The following is an 18,063-nucleotide window of genomic DNA, read 5'->3' on the forward strand; positions in this document are numbered from 1 at the left end:
CCTAGGAAAAATTAATTTGGCCATAGGAAACAAAACAAACCTTTAAACACTAATCAAGTGGGGGACTTCACCCTCCCCACACCCCCCCGACATGGAGGGCTGTGCCCCCCACACCCCCCTAACTAAATATACCAACTCCAAGATCGCTCTACATTGGGGAAAAGGGCAAATTACCACTGACGGCCAAGTGAATTTTTTCCCAAGGAAAAAATTTGCATAAATGGCCATTCACGATTGTCAGAGTTCGACATTTATGGGACGATGTTTAGGTGTTCAAGCACCTAAACGTCTGATCACGTAATATAGACCCAATCACAGTACACATACAAACGCACACACCAGTGTCTTAACAAACATGCCCCTCAGGCAAAACACAAAATCAAACATTTTAGTCATAGGTGACTCCATTATGGGACATCTGGATAAGGAAATGGTCACGGTTAGCTGTCTGTCAGGTACTAGGATCTGTCACATCACACATGCATTCAAGTCTCTCAACGACAGGCACTGTTATGACTCTGTCATAGTCCATGTTGGTGTGAACAGTTTGAGACATACCTCACTGGACTATATGAAGAGAGACATGACTGACCCCTCTGATTATGTGCCCTAGGTGGGTATGTCCCTAGCCTTAAGCAGCATTCTACCTTCACCTAGGATGATGCCTCAATACAGACAAAAATGACTGTCTTCAACAACTGGCTTAGTTTACAGCGTCATTCTAAAGGGATCCAGTACCTGTCAGCCTGGAATGATTGGTTGATAGACCATGATGCTTTGCTAGAGATGGTCTCCACCTGTCACCTCTGGGCTTTCGGCTGCTGGCTAAGGCTCTTGCCTGCCCCATACTGCCTTTTTTAGGCAATGTTATAAAAACAAAATTCCCAATATAAAAATATTCTTAGAAAACAACCTTAATGTTATGCTGCTAAATGCTAGAAGGCTAAATCTAAAATTGCACTGACTGGACGTACTCCTCACCTTGGAAGATGCGGACATCTGTTCAGTCGCACAGACCTGGTACAAGGCCATGAAGCGCACCCCGGCCACAGTGGGATATAATGCCTTTCACATGTTCACACCACAAAATGAACATGGGAAAACAAAAGGAGAAAGAGTATCAATATTCATCAAGGATAAATACACCTCCAGACTGGTTAAACAGAATGATTCCCTAGAGTTACTCCATGTGCAAATAACTTGTGCAAATAACTATAGGAAAGACACCTCTCCAAGTTATCACCAGTTGTATATCCCCCTCCATGAACCATGATATCCACACTGTCTACTTGGATCTACTTCAGTCACTCAAAGTACAACCAAATACCCCTACCGTCCATACAATGGGTAAATTATAAGTGTACAAATACACTTGCCTGAAGCTTCTTGGACTTTGTTAACTCAAATGCCTTGGAGCAGATAGTTATCACCTCTACAAGGGGCCCAAACATTGTAGACTTGGTACTCACCAACATGGTAGAATGGTGCACCACCACAAGTGTGCATCTCTCCCTGGTGAAGTCTGATCATAAATCAGTCTCTTTCAAAGTAACGATAGCATCAGACCCCCCCCCCTCCCCAAGGAGAAATTAGGCTAAAAAAAATTCTCCAAAGCCAACCACAGCCTCTTACAAGCAGGCATTAATAGTTTCAAAACTCCTGTCCCCACTGATGGCAAGGACACCTATACTGGGATATACACCAATGCATTGTATAAATATCTATACAATTGTACTGACTCAGCCATTCCCGATAGGACCAAAGCAATATCCTCAAGAAAAAACAAGCCTGCCTGGTGGAGATCCACCATAAACAGGTTATATAACATGAAGAAGAAATTGCTGTCTAAGAGCAAGAAGGAACAATCTCAAAATTGGAAGAACACCCTTCTCAGCTTGAACAAGCAAATAAAACATATTGTAAAGTCCTCTAAAGCTAACTATGACTCTAGATTAGGATCCGTAGCTAAGAATAAATATAAGGCATTCTTTAGCTACATCTGAAACCTTAGTGAATGGTACCACATATACTGAACCAGTGGGAATAGCCAACCTGCTACCAGACAGGTTCACTGAAAACCTATCACCCCTGTCCCCACCACATATACCCCAAAACCTTCCTACCACCTATTCTCCACCTAGAATCACTAAAGAGCAGGTCTTAACCTCTCTCCAAGGCCAAAATCACAGCCTCTGTGGGGCCTGATAACATCTCAGGCTGCATTCTCAATGGTTTAAAACAAGAGAAAACAGGAGTTAGTAACACCACAGGGTACTCTTTTCAACCACAGTCTAAGCAGTGGTTTTGTCTCTGCTGAATGAAAAACAGCTACTGTCATTCCCTTGCACAAGGAGGTACATCCACCGACCCTGGGAACTATAAACTCATTAGCCTAACCAGCCTTATCTGCAAGGCCATGGAGAAAATCATTATGGACCTTATCAACAAGGATAAAGGAGACCTTCAAACACTTGACCCGACCCAGTTTGGTTTTGCTAAAAGGAGATACTGCCTGCTGAACCTGGTGGATTACTAGTTTGTGCATATGGCCTACCTGGACTGGTTCAAGGCCTTTGACACGATCTCCCACTCAAGCGTCATTGAAAAACTCACCCAGCTAGAGATTAACCCATATACTGTCAGGTGGGTTGCAAACTGGCTCACCAACAGAACACATACAGTCAAAATAGGGGACTCCACCTCCACCAACAACCCATTACCAGTGGTCTTCCACAGGGGATCAGTGCTGGGGCCCTAGTTATTTGGAATCTACTTCTCAGAAGTACATGCAAAAATAAAAGGTCTGTGGCTGACAAAGTTTGCTGATGACTGCACACTGGGAGCAGTCACTTGAGTTCCCAAAAGATGTCAATATTCTACAAGAAGGACTTACGCAAACCAAAGACTAGTGCCAAAGTCATGGTCTTAAACCAATGCAAAAAAATGCATTATCGTCCCCACTGGCAAAAGCGATGTCCCTGCAGATTACCATATTAATAACAACACCCTAAGCTCTAAATCAGTGGTGAGAGATTTGGGCACACAGGCTGACAGCAACCTTACTTTTGATCACCATGTCTCTAAGGTGGTAAAGAAGACCTTCAATGTTGCTTACTTCATAAGCAAGAGCATAGTTTCCGGAACAAAAGAAGTTATGACCCCCCTGTACTCGTACTCTTCCCTCATCAGGCCAATAATAGAGTACAATGTTTTCTTTGGAATGTACCTAAACAGGCACCTGCAACAATTGTAGGGACCTCAAAGATTCCGCACAAAGAAAATTCAGGGTCTTTAGCATGTCTTATGTGGATAGACTGAAATCACTGTCACTATACTCTGCATTGTACAGACTACTGAGAAGCGACCTGTGCCTTGCATATAGAGCAGCCTCTGATCCTGCCTTAATGGAAATGTTGCACATTTGTAAGTCAAATGGTACACAATTCACTTGCTCAGGGACCTTAACCTAGCATGTGACATCAACAGGACTTGCTGGAGAGACAGATATGTCTCTCAGAGGTTGCCTCTCCTCTGGAATAAACTTCCAATACAGGTTAAACAAAGCCTCTCCCTAACACTTTTTAAGCGTAACTTATAACCTGGATGATTGGAAGGGAAACTGCAAATTCATCCCAGGGGTTTCACCTGTGTCCCTCTTGGACCTATCAGTGCTGATTTAGATCTGCTTATAACATAGACCATATCTCTAGACCCTTAAGGGAACAAGGGTTGAACTTGGCTAGGCTTGCAAGGTCACTAAGGTCATTAGCCTAGTAACCTTATATAAACCTATGAATCTATTCAAGAAGTCACTTTTAGCACATGCTCTCACTGCTTTCTTGAAAGATGAAGTAATAACCATCCCTCAATGATGAAGGATAAGCAGCTCAGTTAAATATAACTGGGAGCACCTAAGGCATTTGTGCTTGGGCAACTTAAGTAAACTCCTTCTTCTGATGGACAATAACAGAATAGCTGTTTTCAAACCTGATTTGGTGCCCTTTATATTGTAGGATGCCTTCTGCCTGTGACACTTTCGGGAGTGGTTTCTTAGTTCTGAAAGAAATTAACCTAATGTTCATTACAGAGGGGTTCCTCTACTAATTGGTCAAGAAACTAGGCCTTGGTGAGACTTTTCATTTTCAACAACTTGAGGAAAGCCCTGGCCTACAAAGAAGGAATCCTTTTCTGAAGGAAGAAATCTAGAATATATTCAGCTTTTTTCCACTATTAGACCAATAGACCAAAAAAATGCAAAGATTGTTGTGGCAGGTCTGCATCCTACCATTCTCTAAGCAGCAGGGCAATTCAGTATTTTTTTTTAATAAAACTTTTATGTAGTCTTCCATTTTTGCAGGAAGGATATCAGTGTCAGTAACAACAATTTCCAAGGGACTTCCTAAATGCAGTAAGAAAAGCAATAGCTTGCCCGATGTTCACAATCACCCCTGTGAGAGTGTTGATATCTATGTTGGCAGACGAGCATGTATTCTCTCCAGCCGCATTATTTGTAGTCAAATGTCTTGTTTTGAATCCACCAAACTCTTAGGCACACAACCTTTACATTCCACTGCAGAGAAATAAGTAATTATTTATGAATTTGCAGCTTGGCAATGTTATTCTTGAAATGAATCCTTCTGTCAGGGCAAGGTAAAAAAAATTCCTGTGGACTTCAAATGGAAGGAGGGGTTGGTGCTCATAAACATTAATTTCCATTAAAAGATGAAGCATTGCTTTGAGTTTAGTTGCTTATCAAGATATGCATGATGGGAGGTCATCTAAACTAAATGATTTCCAGCAAAATGTTATAGGCCAGGTGACGGGATGTTAAAATGCAATCAGCTATGGATTCTTTGCTATTTGTTTATTTATTCTTGTAGAAAGATTCAACAACTGTGCTAAGCCAAAGTTCTATCTCTGACTGAAAGGAACAATTGTTGGGTTTGTTTACAATCTGTACCCACAGCTCTTATATTGTTTCTGAATTACTACTGATACAAATTCAGTGTCAGTTTCTGAGGTTCATTTGTTTGTGCTGATATTAGATTATATCAGTATATGATTTAAAACACAGGGTAGATCGCTTATGCAGGAGAATACCACTTCTTGGATCCCTTTATGTGTTGTGCTTTTACAAGCATGCCACATTCTGGGGGTATGATTCCCCTGGTCAAAAATGTCAGGCTTTACCCATGTTTTTATTATGGCAGTGATGTCAGGGAAATAATACTGGCACCAAGCAGGGAATTCAGTAATATTATAATACATACTCTGATCACTTGAGGGTTTTGATGTTAATATTGTTGATTTTTGAGGCTGATGTGGGTGTTATTTTACATATACATGTGCGTGTATATATATGTATATGTATAAATATATATATATATATATATATATATATATATATATATATATATACATACATACACACACACACACACACACACACACACACACACACACACACACACACACACACACACATACATATGTGTATACACAATATATATATCTATAGTTATTTACACACACAGTAACACAAAGGTTGGCCATATGTGCTAATGGAATCTGACTTCAAATTAGAAGATTGTAGGTTTAAGTCCTGTCATGGTCATCCAGAGATACACAATAACTTTGGGGCTGGAGGTTAGTGCAATTGTTAAAGTGTTTACCTCACAGACACAGGGTACATCATTTGATTCTCATCATTGGGGGAAGTAACTAGGCTTAAAATGACCCACAAGGGCAGCTAGCTTAGTATTTACCTATGAACTTATTTATATAATAAAAGCAGTGACTCAGTATTATTTAGGTCTAACTAGTTATTCTACATGTATTTACAAAATTTACAGAGACTGTAACTATACATGTAGTTCGTATACAAAAAAAAAAAAATCAAGTGCCAATTCTACAACACACTGCAGTAACTATAATCCTGTCTGGCTAAATGTACATTTAATTACAAACCTTTCGTGAAGCTTCTTGGGAAAGAACATCATATTTTTCTTTGAAAGGCATATTCCTGTCTTCTGGAGGAGCAGCATCTTCTCCACTGCATTCAGAATCACTCTTACGGTACAGTGGGTAGTGCTTCATGACAGAAATAAGGCAGCATTGTTAGCACATCACTTACATCTACACTTAGAAAAAGTTTAATACTGCACATTTAACAGTCTTTCCCTACCTACCTGGAGGAGGATTGGAGATGAAGAAGGAAACTTTTCATATCGGCTGCATTCCTTGTCTAACACATGATTTGGCACTAACTGTAAAACAAAGCATAATGAGAGAGTATAAAATGTTCATATCTTAAAAAGCTGTGAATTTTTTTATTTATTGCTTTAATTTTCCATATTTCAGATATTTTACTAGTAGCCTGAATACATTTCGAACTACAGAATTCATTGCAAAATTTACATTGGTCAAAATTCTTTACTTAACTGTATTTTCTAATAACACAGAAAATACAGGGAAATACTTGAAGCAAAAAGGCCTAGCTAATAAAATTATATAGTTATAGAGGTAGACACTAAAGAAAATACATAAATAATTGTGGGATCCAAGAACGGGACAGCATGAAAGAAACAGTACAAGCTAGACAAGAAGAGTGGGAGAGACATCTGTGAGATAATCAAGATACTGAGCAACTGTCTGGCTGAGGAAGCTTTGTGACTGGACAGACACAGCATCTGCACGAAAATGGGAAAGACACATAGGAGAACATCAGAGTTAGAGATGGCACTAGAATAACTAATTAGAAGAGAAAAGACTGAGTGGACTGGAGAGGAGCAGGAAACAAGGGGCCAGTAAACAGCACAAGGTTAGAAAGATATAATGAGTAAGGAAGAGGACAGGAGGATATAGGCAGCGGTCATCAGAAGAGTACAGACAATAAGTGGGTGTCACAGAGTAAGGTGAAGGCAGAAAGTAGGACATGCAGCCAGAAAACACAGGACAAAGAGAAGGAAATAAAGGTGGAAGAAGAGATGCAAACAGCAGTGACAAGTGATGAAGGTGAGACCAAACCAGTCATGCAGCAGCTAACTAAGTACACAAGGATACCATGAGAGAATAGCTAGGAGCAACTGGTAGACTGAGAGAGAAAGCAGTGAAGGAAGAGGAGAGGTCAACAGGAATGCAAAGCAAAGCGAGGAAGACAACCAATACAGATAGTGGGAAGGGCAGGAGCTGGTGGAAGTGAAGAGGAAAAGGGTGTAGACAGTATCAGTGGCACAAGGCAAGAACTGAAAGAGATGAAAGCTAGTGTGAGGACAGATAAGTGTGTTTTGGTCACTGAAGTTTCAATAACCAAGTGGAACAAGAGACATGGCAAAATAGTAAGGATAGCTCAGATTTTGGTGAAAGTGTTTTTTTTTTTATCTCATTCTCATTCAGACATAGAAATGACCAGGATGGACACTAAATGGGTAGGGATGGACAAGGTAGACTGCATGGATGCACCAATACTCCAGTCCACTCTTATGGCCACAGTAGCAGTTTATATAAAGGAATGCATAAACTCTGGCTTCAAACTGGAGTAGTAACACTGCATTATGAAGTGCCTTCCTTTGGAAGAGAGAACAAGTGCTGTCTAGGCCAAAGGAGGGACACCAGCAACATCTTGGAACTGTCCTTTTCTTATCTTTAGAAGTATTTTGGGAAAAAGGAGGAAAGACACACAGAAACTTCCCCTTCCAGTTTACTGAGAGGGCATCTGGTGCTGTTGCTTATCTGCAAAGAATTCAGGAGCAAAAAAGCCTCATTTGACTATCCTGAACAGATGCGTAGAGGTCTGTATTAGGGACTCTACATTGATGTAGGAGCTGAAGGAAGACATCTCTGTTTAACATCCACTCCTAATGGTCTGTTATGGATCTGCTTAAAAAGTCTACTACAATGTTCAAATAAGAGGGAATGTAGAATGCCTGAAGAAAAAGACTGTGCTAAATGGCTACTACCCAAACATTCAGAGCTATTCGACAAATCAATAATATTTTGTTCTACCCTGATTGTTTATGTACCACATATAACAGTGGTGTTTGTCTCTCATGACTTGGAGAGTGCCTGGTGTCCACAACTGGAGCACAGTTTTGAGTTCATTGATCAAGATCCATCATCTATTTGATAATGATGTGATTCTTTTATGAAGGAAGGGCTACATACACCTGGACTTTTTTTCCCCGACAACAAGATCCCCAGACAAAGTCTAAGGCATCTGTTGTAATGATTGGAGTGGTATGAGGTTGTAGAAAGGGGACCCCTGAATGGGTCTATATTACAACATCGAACTCACAGGAGTTTGAACATTGTAATATCGAACCGTATAGTTCGAATCCCAATAACAATGAAAACACAGGGAAAAAAATCACTGTTCCGTTACAAAAGTAAACAAACAAAAATAAAATACACCCCCCAAAGTGGGGGGCTGTGCCCCATACCCCTTACTTAAATATACCAACTCCGAGATTGCACCACAGTGGAGGAAATGGCAAAGCCCCGAAAATGGCCACCAATTTTTTTCCCTGGGAAAAAAAATTGGTGTGCCGTGGCTTCGCTATTTTCGTATTTCGGACTGCTGGATTCGATATTAAAGCGTTCGAACTCCTGTGAGTTTGATGTTGTAATATAGCCCCCCCTGAACTGGAGTTTGCCTGTTTTCCCACCACAGCAATGGCTGAACCAGACAAGGTATTATCGGGATTTGTTGGTAGATAGAATTCTGGTGTCAATTCCAGACTGACCTGAGATGCCAGTGACATTCCTCATGTGAAGTCCAGAATATGGGATCATGGGGATCATGAGGATGACTGAAGCCACAAAACCTGATGGCCTTTAGAAACTTTCTGATTGAGGCAGCTTTCTGGTTTGTAAGACAGAGAAACTAGGTTTTGTAAAGTTCCGTTTTGAATGGAGGAAGAAAGGCTGTTTGAATTGTGCTTTTAAGACATCCTGGAAAAAATACTCAGTATGAAGGAATCAGAAAGGATTTCTTTAGACACAGAGTGAACCCTCGAGTCTTGAGAAGGTTCATAGTAAAGTCTAAGGTGTTTAGAAGATCTGAAGATTAGACAGTCATACAGATAAGGAGAGATGTATATTACTTGGAGTCTGCAAAAGGCAACAACTAGTGCCAGGCACTTGACAAAATTGTTGGTGCTCCAAAAAGTCCAAAGGGCAAAGACATAAACAGATACTGAAAGTCTAAGACAGAGAATCTCCAAAATCTTCTTTTCCTATTTGTAGAATAGGCTGTATACATAAGCATATTTTAAGTATACAGTAACCACAGAATCAGGGTGAAGAAGAGGCAAACAGAGTCTGAAGGGAGAGCATTTCAAAATGTGGGACATTTAGAAAGGTATTTAATCTGGAGAGATCTAGAATAGGCTTCCCATCTCCTTCTTTCCTGGGACTAGAAAAAGTTTTAAATAAAAACCTTTCCCCACTAATGTGGGAGCACTCCTACTATGATGACATTTGACAGAATAAGATTTGAGACAATTCTAGACTTGAACCAACCACTACCACTGCTGTTGCTCTGAACTAAATGTATTTTTACAGCTGGTGGAGCTATGAACCTATGAGACAATATCTGGAATCAGGAGTTCTTGGTCATTTGGAATCTGAGGATTGCCTGAGGTGGTTGTTCTGGAATTCCACTGATGCCTGTAGTCTCTTCATATAATATTAAAAGTCTAAGAGTTGGAAGTGATTGCTTCCCATAATGGGAGAAAAAGAAAAAGGTTGCTAGCTATTCTGTTGGAAGAAGAAAGATAACCACAGTGGGGTAGGGAAAGGAAATAGAAGGGAATGAGGATGAACATAATCAGGACTGGTCTCTCTTACTGCTGGAACCCAGGAATCCAGACTGCCTAGCCTTAAGAGTCCCCTTGCCATTTCTTCTTGAGATGAAAATTATACAATTTTTGCTGATTGGTTTTAGTCTGTTTTCAGCATAAAGGAATTGATTTTAAACAGTAATTTCTGTCATATCTAAGTACTGGAGAAAGAAAATGTTGCTTTACTCCTTGCATGAGTTTACCCATTCCTTCCTTCTTCTTGAAGACTCCAGCAACAGGAGTCTCATACAGAAGTCTTACCTAGAAAGGCATTCAATAACTGTTCTTTAACATCTTCAGGAAGGGGCTGGAACCTTAGTCAGGCAAGCCTATGGATGACACAGCCAGTAAAGGCAGCACTAGAAGATGATCTATGGCATCATACATGCATTTTTAGAATGTTTAACTACTTGTGAAGCTGAATAGAGCATTTCTAGCAAGATAAGATTTCACGTCTTCTCTAGCAATCTCAGCCATTTTCTCACCCATGCTGTCCAGCACTGTCAAACTTGGATGATTAAATTCCTTTTGTCTATTAACAGGGTGAAAAAAAATAGTACAGAAAAGGTAAAAACACATTTACCATATCTGTCTAGGGCTGTGTGCTCTGTCATTAGAAAGAGAATTATGGAGCCGAAACCAGAGTCCTGAACTCTGTAGAAATCTATCAGGTTTTTTTTGCAGCAGAAGGTTGAAAATCAGGAGAACAGAAGCTGAAGCAAAGGCATTCTCTAAGGCTCCATGAACTAGCGGAATATTAACTGGTCTGAGAAAATCCATATGAAGGAGATCAAAATATAAGTTCATAGGCAAGTACTAGGCAATCAGTCGGCAGACCACTTCAAACCTACCCCATAAACACTATTCAACATTTCCCACTAACCTCAAGGAGGGCAAGACAAGACAGACCAAAGGAGAATTTGAGGCAGCCCATCCAATTATCTAGGTTTACCGTGAAGGTGGCAAGGGTGTCACTCTGCTTGACAGGTAGTGGAAGTTTGTTCCAGATGTGAGGGATATACTGGGATATGAATCTGTCATGCCAACGTGTCTTATTTATGTGCTGATTAAGGTTTAGATCCTTTAACAGACTATTTGAGGTACCATTCGTTTTGCGAAGGAATAGGAGTTCAAATATGGTTGGATCTTAAATGTCTCAAAAGGCTAGTCATATATCTAGTAACAATTTGAAATGTTGGCTCCCGACAGACCAAGCCCAAAAACATGGAGACTGAATGGCCAAAAAAATAGACTTATATAAACTAAGTCAGAGATTGCAATTTCTTGGAATATTCCATTTTCGACGATTCTCTGAAGTATGATGATCTTGGAGTTGGTATATAAAAAAATGGAGGGTGTGCAGGGGCTTGCCCCCCTGCAAAACAGACGTCTGAATGAGAAGAGCAATGCTAAGAGATTCAATCGTCTGGATTTTAATTTTTTTTTGGTGTCTCAGCAGAGTGCTGACGTTTCAATATCATGCCCACAGATCTCCATGGAGGAGTCTGTAAGAGACTAAATACAGAGAATGGGCTGCCAGTCTCTTCTGATAACTAAGATTTTTGAGGCCGCTGATTGTTTTAGTTATAAACTTTTTAAGGTCTCTCAAATTGTGTGATACATTTAGACAAATATAAGCCAAAAGGTGCTTTACATTCAGTACTGAGTTTGATAAGATACAAGTAATGGGGAATTAAGATTTTTCTGGATCTAGTGGAGAAGACTTTGGAAATTAGATGGGCCAGATAACAGGATTTCAGAGCTACTGTGAAGACATGATGATCAAATGATAAGGAATTATTAAAAATGGTGCTTAGATCTCTTACAACAGTGTTTGATTGGACAAATATATCTCCTATACAGTAAGTGAAACCATTTAGTTTACCAAAATGAGCTGTGTTGCATTTTTATACATATAATTTGAGACAATTGTCCTTGTACCAGTTGTTAACATGGGCTAACCCATGTTGGAGCAACTATGAGTCATTTGAAGATCTAACAACAATAATTAATTTACAGTAATCTGCAAACTTAGCAAACATAGGCCAGGAGTACTGGCCTTAAGGTCTGAAAATATATGCCAAATAGGAGAATACCCATAACTGAGGTCTGTCTTACACCACTGGCAACTTTTTGCTTTCAGATGTGGGAACTTCGACTCTAACCACATGGATTCTGTCAGACAACCAATTAGTTATCCAACTGACAGTATACGGATTTATATTTCTGCCAGGGATTGCTCCTGCTTCTCTCCTGGACATGGGTAGTCCTTGCTGGATAAATTCTGGGCATAAACAATATCTCTCATCTAGTATTATATTCCCATTTAACAGCTAGGCTTGTAAAGACCCTTGAGTCAATAGCCTAGTAACACCCTATGAATCAGATTTGCAAGTCTAACAATAATCCATGCATGGGGAGATTGTGTCAAAGGCCTTGGCCAGGTCTAGATATGCTGTATGCATTGTATAACCAATATCCACTGCTTCAGTTACTTTTTTCAAAGTAATTAATGAGGTTAAAGACGCAGGACCTTCCTTTGACAAAGCAAAACTGATGAGGATCCAAGGTTAAGAGACTTTCAATGTTCAGGTCAATGAAGTCTGAGACAATGCACTCCATAGCATTACTTATGAGGCTACTGAGACTAACAGGCTTACAGTTTCGAGGATCTGTGGTTGGGCCACCCTTGTGTAATGACATTACGATGGCCATTTTCCAGGCTTCAGGGATCAGAAAGCTTCATCCCTTCCCCCTTGAATAATGACTTCATTTTGGAAATGGCTTCATCAAAGGAAATCTCTTCATTAGGGGAATCAGAGTATCTTTCACATGTGAATAAGTCTGAAGGAGAGGGAATGTGAGAAGCATAATCCAACTCTTCTGTATCTAAAACACCCACTTCCTCAGAAGAAGATTCTCTTTCTTTTTAAAGGAGAAGATAAAGAGGCTTATCCCAGTTGTAAGGCCTATATAGCTTATAACAAACTCTGAACTAGGAATAATTAGTCATCCTGAGAAGTCTGAGTAGAAGGTTTTACAGATGAAACTTTCCCAGGAATAGTGTTGGGAGACAGCTGCTTTGTTGCCTTCCCCATGGGACATCCGAATGAGCCTTCTACGGTAAGGGACTAACCTGCATTCCACTACCTTCAATCTCTTCCTTCACAAAGAAAAGTAAGAGGAAGGTGATGCATTTAGATGAAAGGAAAACAAAGTGGGAAGAGCAGTGGACAGACACGATAAAAATGGCCAGCGGGGGATAGCTAGCCTAGTACTTACCTATGCTGGAGAAGGAAAAGTTGTAGAGGGTATCGGCTGCTCTTAGTGAGGATAAATCGTGAAATATTTAACAAATGTGAGAAGTGACAAAATAGTAGATGATCCACCTCATCTCCTCAGTTCAAGTATTACAATGTCACCAGGAATGGGTACTGTGTAATAAGGGAAAAATATACACTAGTGTAATCCCCCCAAAATGGAAAAACTCAAACAAATCAGGCTACAAAGAGCTAGCTATTCCAACCAGTGAATGTTAATTCCCACATAAACAATGAGGGAGCAGGAAATACAAAATGCCTCAAAAGACTATACAGCAAGCCCAGATGTGACATGGCAAAGCTATGTGACCATGGCAGAAGAATACTGCATCCACAGAGTCTAGTACATACTTAAAGAACTCAACTGACTCCAAATGGCAGGCCTAATCACAAACAACAATAATAAAACAATTATTCATTAAGTCCATCTACCTTCTTTACAGAATGGTATTAACCACTGCTGAGTACAGCAGAGCAAATTCTATGGACATGGACTTACTAAAACATTTAGCAAGTTCTCAGAAAAGATAAAGAGATTAAACTGAAATTGTTCATTAATATTTAAGCTGCACTTCAAGAGACTTTTTAAATTATATTCCTATGGCGTACAAAATACTACAAAATGAATAACATATTAACAGGAACACAGTAAGATAAATCTCTTTGTGGACACTATAAATACCACAAATGTCAGGCATTGCCTTGATACAATTTAGAAGGTTCAAGAAAAGTTAAGTAAACACAAGTATGGGATTCCCTTTGCGAAGCACAGACTTCAGGTATAAGCAAACTTATTTCTAGTTCACATTCCGCAATGTATTGCTTCATCCTGTGATACACCTGTACAGTGTGAACACCAGATGTAAGAACACAGCAGATGGCTACACATGCATTAACTGGCATGTACACATATGATAGATAATGTTTAGTGCCCCCTGAATAAGATGGAGGCAATGAGTGCAGACTTCCATAATTCCTTTTACATCAATTTTCCACATTATTTACTTACTGATTAGGAAGGGAATGCATGGTTGATACAGACCTTATGAACTATAAAAGCTTAATGGATACATGCAGAGTAGAAGGAAAATGGGGAAATACAATATTTTAAATGAAAATAGAATCTTTAAAGGTACCTGCCATAAGATAGATCTCTGACAAACACAACAGATCCTAACTAAAGTATCAGGTTCTGGAAATAAACCTTTATTGTAAACTGCTAAATCAAGAAGCCAATCATTTACCACTTATGTAATACTTTTTCAGCCAAGACAAAACACAAAACTAAATCAAATGTGTCAGTTGTTGTCTCTTTCAGCTTTTCCCGGTTAGGGGTCGCCACAGCGGAACTCTGGTCCGCTAATGACCGGCAGTAGATTTTTACGTGCCGAGTTGCCAGCTCTGACGCACAACCTTCAACGAAGGTACACCCATTCACACATGTCTCTACACAGAAGACGCTCTAGCTGAGAATCGAATGGGACAACGTCTTACTGAGAGGCGACAACGCTACCACAGCACCACCACCACAGATAAATCAAATGTCTCGTCTCAGTGAAATCCTAAAATAAGACAGCAACAGGAAGGGAGAATCTATACATCACATTTTTAAAAGCTAAATAAAACTGACCTATCCATTAAAGTCAGGTGTGCAGTTATTTTCTTATCTAAATGTTTTCTTCAAAAAACTTACAATGTTATGCACTGTGGTGGGTGGCTCATGGCCTACCCATAGGAGTTGACAGCACTCAAATCAAGGGAATGGTAAGAATACTGGGCCAATGTTATCATGCATTGTAAATACAGCATATACACATCTGATGGCTCCCATTATAAGGATATCCTTGATCAACAATATCTGCAAGCAGTGTTTTGTTTTTTAACTTTTAAAATGAATTTTCATGTTGAGATGAAACAGAAAATAAGGATAATAAATAAAAAACACCAAATGAATCAAAGTAAAAAAAAAAAATACAACTTCTCAGACATCAAAATATGGATGATACAAGTAACAGTTTGCCATAACAAATTTTAAAACTAAAATATTCCAAACAATCTAGACTATTTACAGTATTTGCAAAGTGTTTCTAAACCTTTGTAATAACAGTTAAGCATTTAAGCAATGCTCATGCTTTATATCAGAAACCTAAATAAATTAAATATATTTTACCAAAGGTAATGTCAATTTTGGCCAAAATGTATGGCTAACCTTAGAATCTTGTGCTATCATCCATATGATCCTAATTTCTGGGTGTATATCAAAACATCGAACATGCAAAATCTCGAATGGCAAAATATCGAAATCACAACATCAAAGAGCAGAACATCAAAATGGGGTAGAAACGACTAGGAGGAGTGTAGGTGAGAAAAACTTGCTCCATGCAGGGGGGCAAGACCCCCTGCACCCCCTACATCCCTTGCCACTTAAAATGCCACTTGGACAGCGCAGTTCACTACACTGCAGAAATGGAAGATTTCCATTTTCTATACTGTAGCGCGATCTCAGAGTTGGTATATTTAAGTAGAAGGGGGTGTGGGGGGTGCAGGGGGGCTTTCCTCCCCCCCTAGCCTACACCCTTCATGTTGCATGTCACCGTTGGGAACTTCCATTGGAACTGTTTCGATGTTTTGGTGTTTCAATGTTATGCTGCTCGAGATTTTGCACTTTCGATTATATGATATAAACCCTAATTTCTTCATCACAAACTGTAGTGGTTGGAAAAATAATTTCAATAACAATAAAGGTCATTCAGACTTTTTCAAATCTATTGTTACTGTCTTTCTCACAATTGCTTTCAAACACAAAAGAAGATGTTTCTATCCCTTACTAAAGTATAAGGGAATCGCAGCATTAAAAAGTGCTACATGTACAGTTATTTCAGTAACTCATCTGTGACGGCCCCTCTCTGGGCCAGTAATCAAGGAGCCTTAATCCTCACCACTGAGACTAGAAAGGAACGTTCACCTGGAACAAAAACAGATACACACAGCATTTCCAGATGTAGCTGTGAAGATATCAGATATTGTTATATGTGTTAGCAATCATGACTGGCTGAAGTTTTGTAAATTCTTGTAAATAATTGTAAATTAACTTGTGTTTTACATGCCAGCATAACTAGCTATAATTTTGTAAAGAAGTTTCTGCTTTTTGATTATAGCTTTGATTTATGTAAGATGTTTGAATTAAACAGTGTTCTTCTGGCTGACCAAATGTACATGTTTTTACAAAGAATTCTGAATATAGGTTATGCCAGTTAGCTAACCTAGATATGATGTCATCATGTGCCACAGTTGAAAGGAATAGAATCTCCACAGCAGTTGTTTTGTTTACTTTTTAAAGTGTGACACGAGAGAGTAGAATTCTCATACAGTTTTCTGTGACTTTTAAAAAAAGTTCTGCTATAAAAGCAGGTTCTGATTCAGTTGAGTGAGTTGACAGTTGTTTTTCAGAGCAGTAGTTATCACTCAGTTTGCTTTCCAGAGCTATTCAACAATAACAGTAAGATTTATTATTCCAGTCACTGAGGACTACACGACAGCCTGGAGAGTGGACATAAATTCTTATCTTGCCTGACAGAAGTAAGAGAATCATCTTTCCTTGCGGAGTTAACCGAATTAGACAGGGACAGTTAATCTTTAGACAGTTATGGAACTATAGTTAGATAGTTAAGAGTTTTTCTACAACTAGTGTGAAACCTATCCTTCGGTGTTATTTTCATAATTCCTGTGTGTGAAACTCCGAGGTTTACTGGAATCAGTTATTCGGTGTATATATGTTTTAAATCATTTTATTTATTAAATATTTTACTACCTTTTATTGCGGCTGGTTATGCAGAAGTACTTTTAATTACCTGAGAGCATTTATGCTTAATGTTATAAAAACAGAGCCACTACAAAAAATTCTTACTACCATTTATATTAATATCTATTCTTACTACCATTTATATTAATATCTATTTCATCCAATGTAATTGAACACCCCTTCTGAAGGGTACTGTGGTATTTGACTGGTGGCAGCCATTACCTTGTAATTTGGGAAAGAGGACATAGCAGGTAAATCTGTGCCAAACTTTCCCAAGAGTGCTTCTATGCAAGAAATTCAACTATATAAGAGTGAGAGCATCAAATACTTAGAAGTGGGACACAGTGCTCTTCAGGGGTTAGTGTGAACACTCATTTGGGGACCTGGAGTGAAGCATATTGTCCAGTCCCAGGTTTGGGGCCTGTTCCTGGTGTACTCTTAGGGGAAATTGTGTATTTCTTTCCCTGCTTTCAGTGACACTCCCTTACCAGAGACAGTGGTGAGGACTGAGGCTCCTTAGTTACTGCCCAGGTTTAAGTGGGGTCGGCACAGCAGCTATATGCATCAAACACAAATTTCCTATAACAGCGTGCAGAGAACACACTCAGTCCAGGGTCTGAGTTTCTCTATCTCTCTAGCCAGGGCCCCAGTAAGAATCTCCACTGGCACAGCTGCAGATTTGAGTCTACAGCCGAGTGTCCAAGCCAAGTCCTCCACCACTCTCTTTCTCTCTCTCTCTCTCTCTCTCTCTGTGAAACCAGTGCTCCAAGCAGCTGACGAACACACTCTTGGAGATTTGAACATGTACACACACACACACACACACACACACACACACACACACACACACACACACACACACACACACACACACACACACACACACACACACACACACACACACACACACACACACACACACCTGGGATAGGCTGCCACAGATTTACTAGCTATGCCCCCTTCTGCCCAGACTATAAAGAAGTTCCACTGCCACCAGACACTCCAAAGCCAGCTACTCTAAGGATCTTACAAGGCTACCCAATTATAATGAGTAAAATTAATATTAATACAAATGGTAGTGTTTTGACCAGTGCAGTAATGC

The 18,063-nt window shown here is 39.6% G+C and overlaps 1 protein-coding gene across 1 annotated transcript in view; it reads right to left on the reverse strand.

Moving 5' to 3' along the window:
- Positions 1-18,063, reverse strand: part of MPPE1 (metallophosphoesterase 1) — a 1,333,952-nt gene that overhangs the window by 247,977 nt on the left and 1,067,912 nt on the right. Inside the window, exons 6-7 of the mRNA XM_044067363.1 lie at positions 6,189-6,266; positions 5,968-6,090 (exon numbers count right to left, since the gene is read on the reverse strand). Coding sequence (XP_043923298.1) covers positions 5,968-6,090; positions 6,189-6,266 — 201 coding nt within the window. The remainder of the gene's footprint in view (positions 1-5,967; positions 6,091-6,188; positions 6,267-18,063) is intronic.

The sequence above is a fragment of the Protopterus annectens genome, chromosome 3.part1, assembly GCF_019279795.1.
Source record: "Protopterus annectens isolate FY-2018-M chromosome 3.part1, PAN1.0, whole genome shotgun sequence".
Classification (NCBI taxonomy): Eukaryota; Metazoa; Chordata; order Ceratodontiformes; family Protopteridae; genus Protopterus; species Protopterus annectens.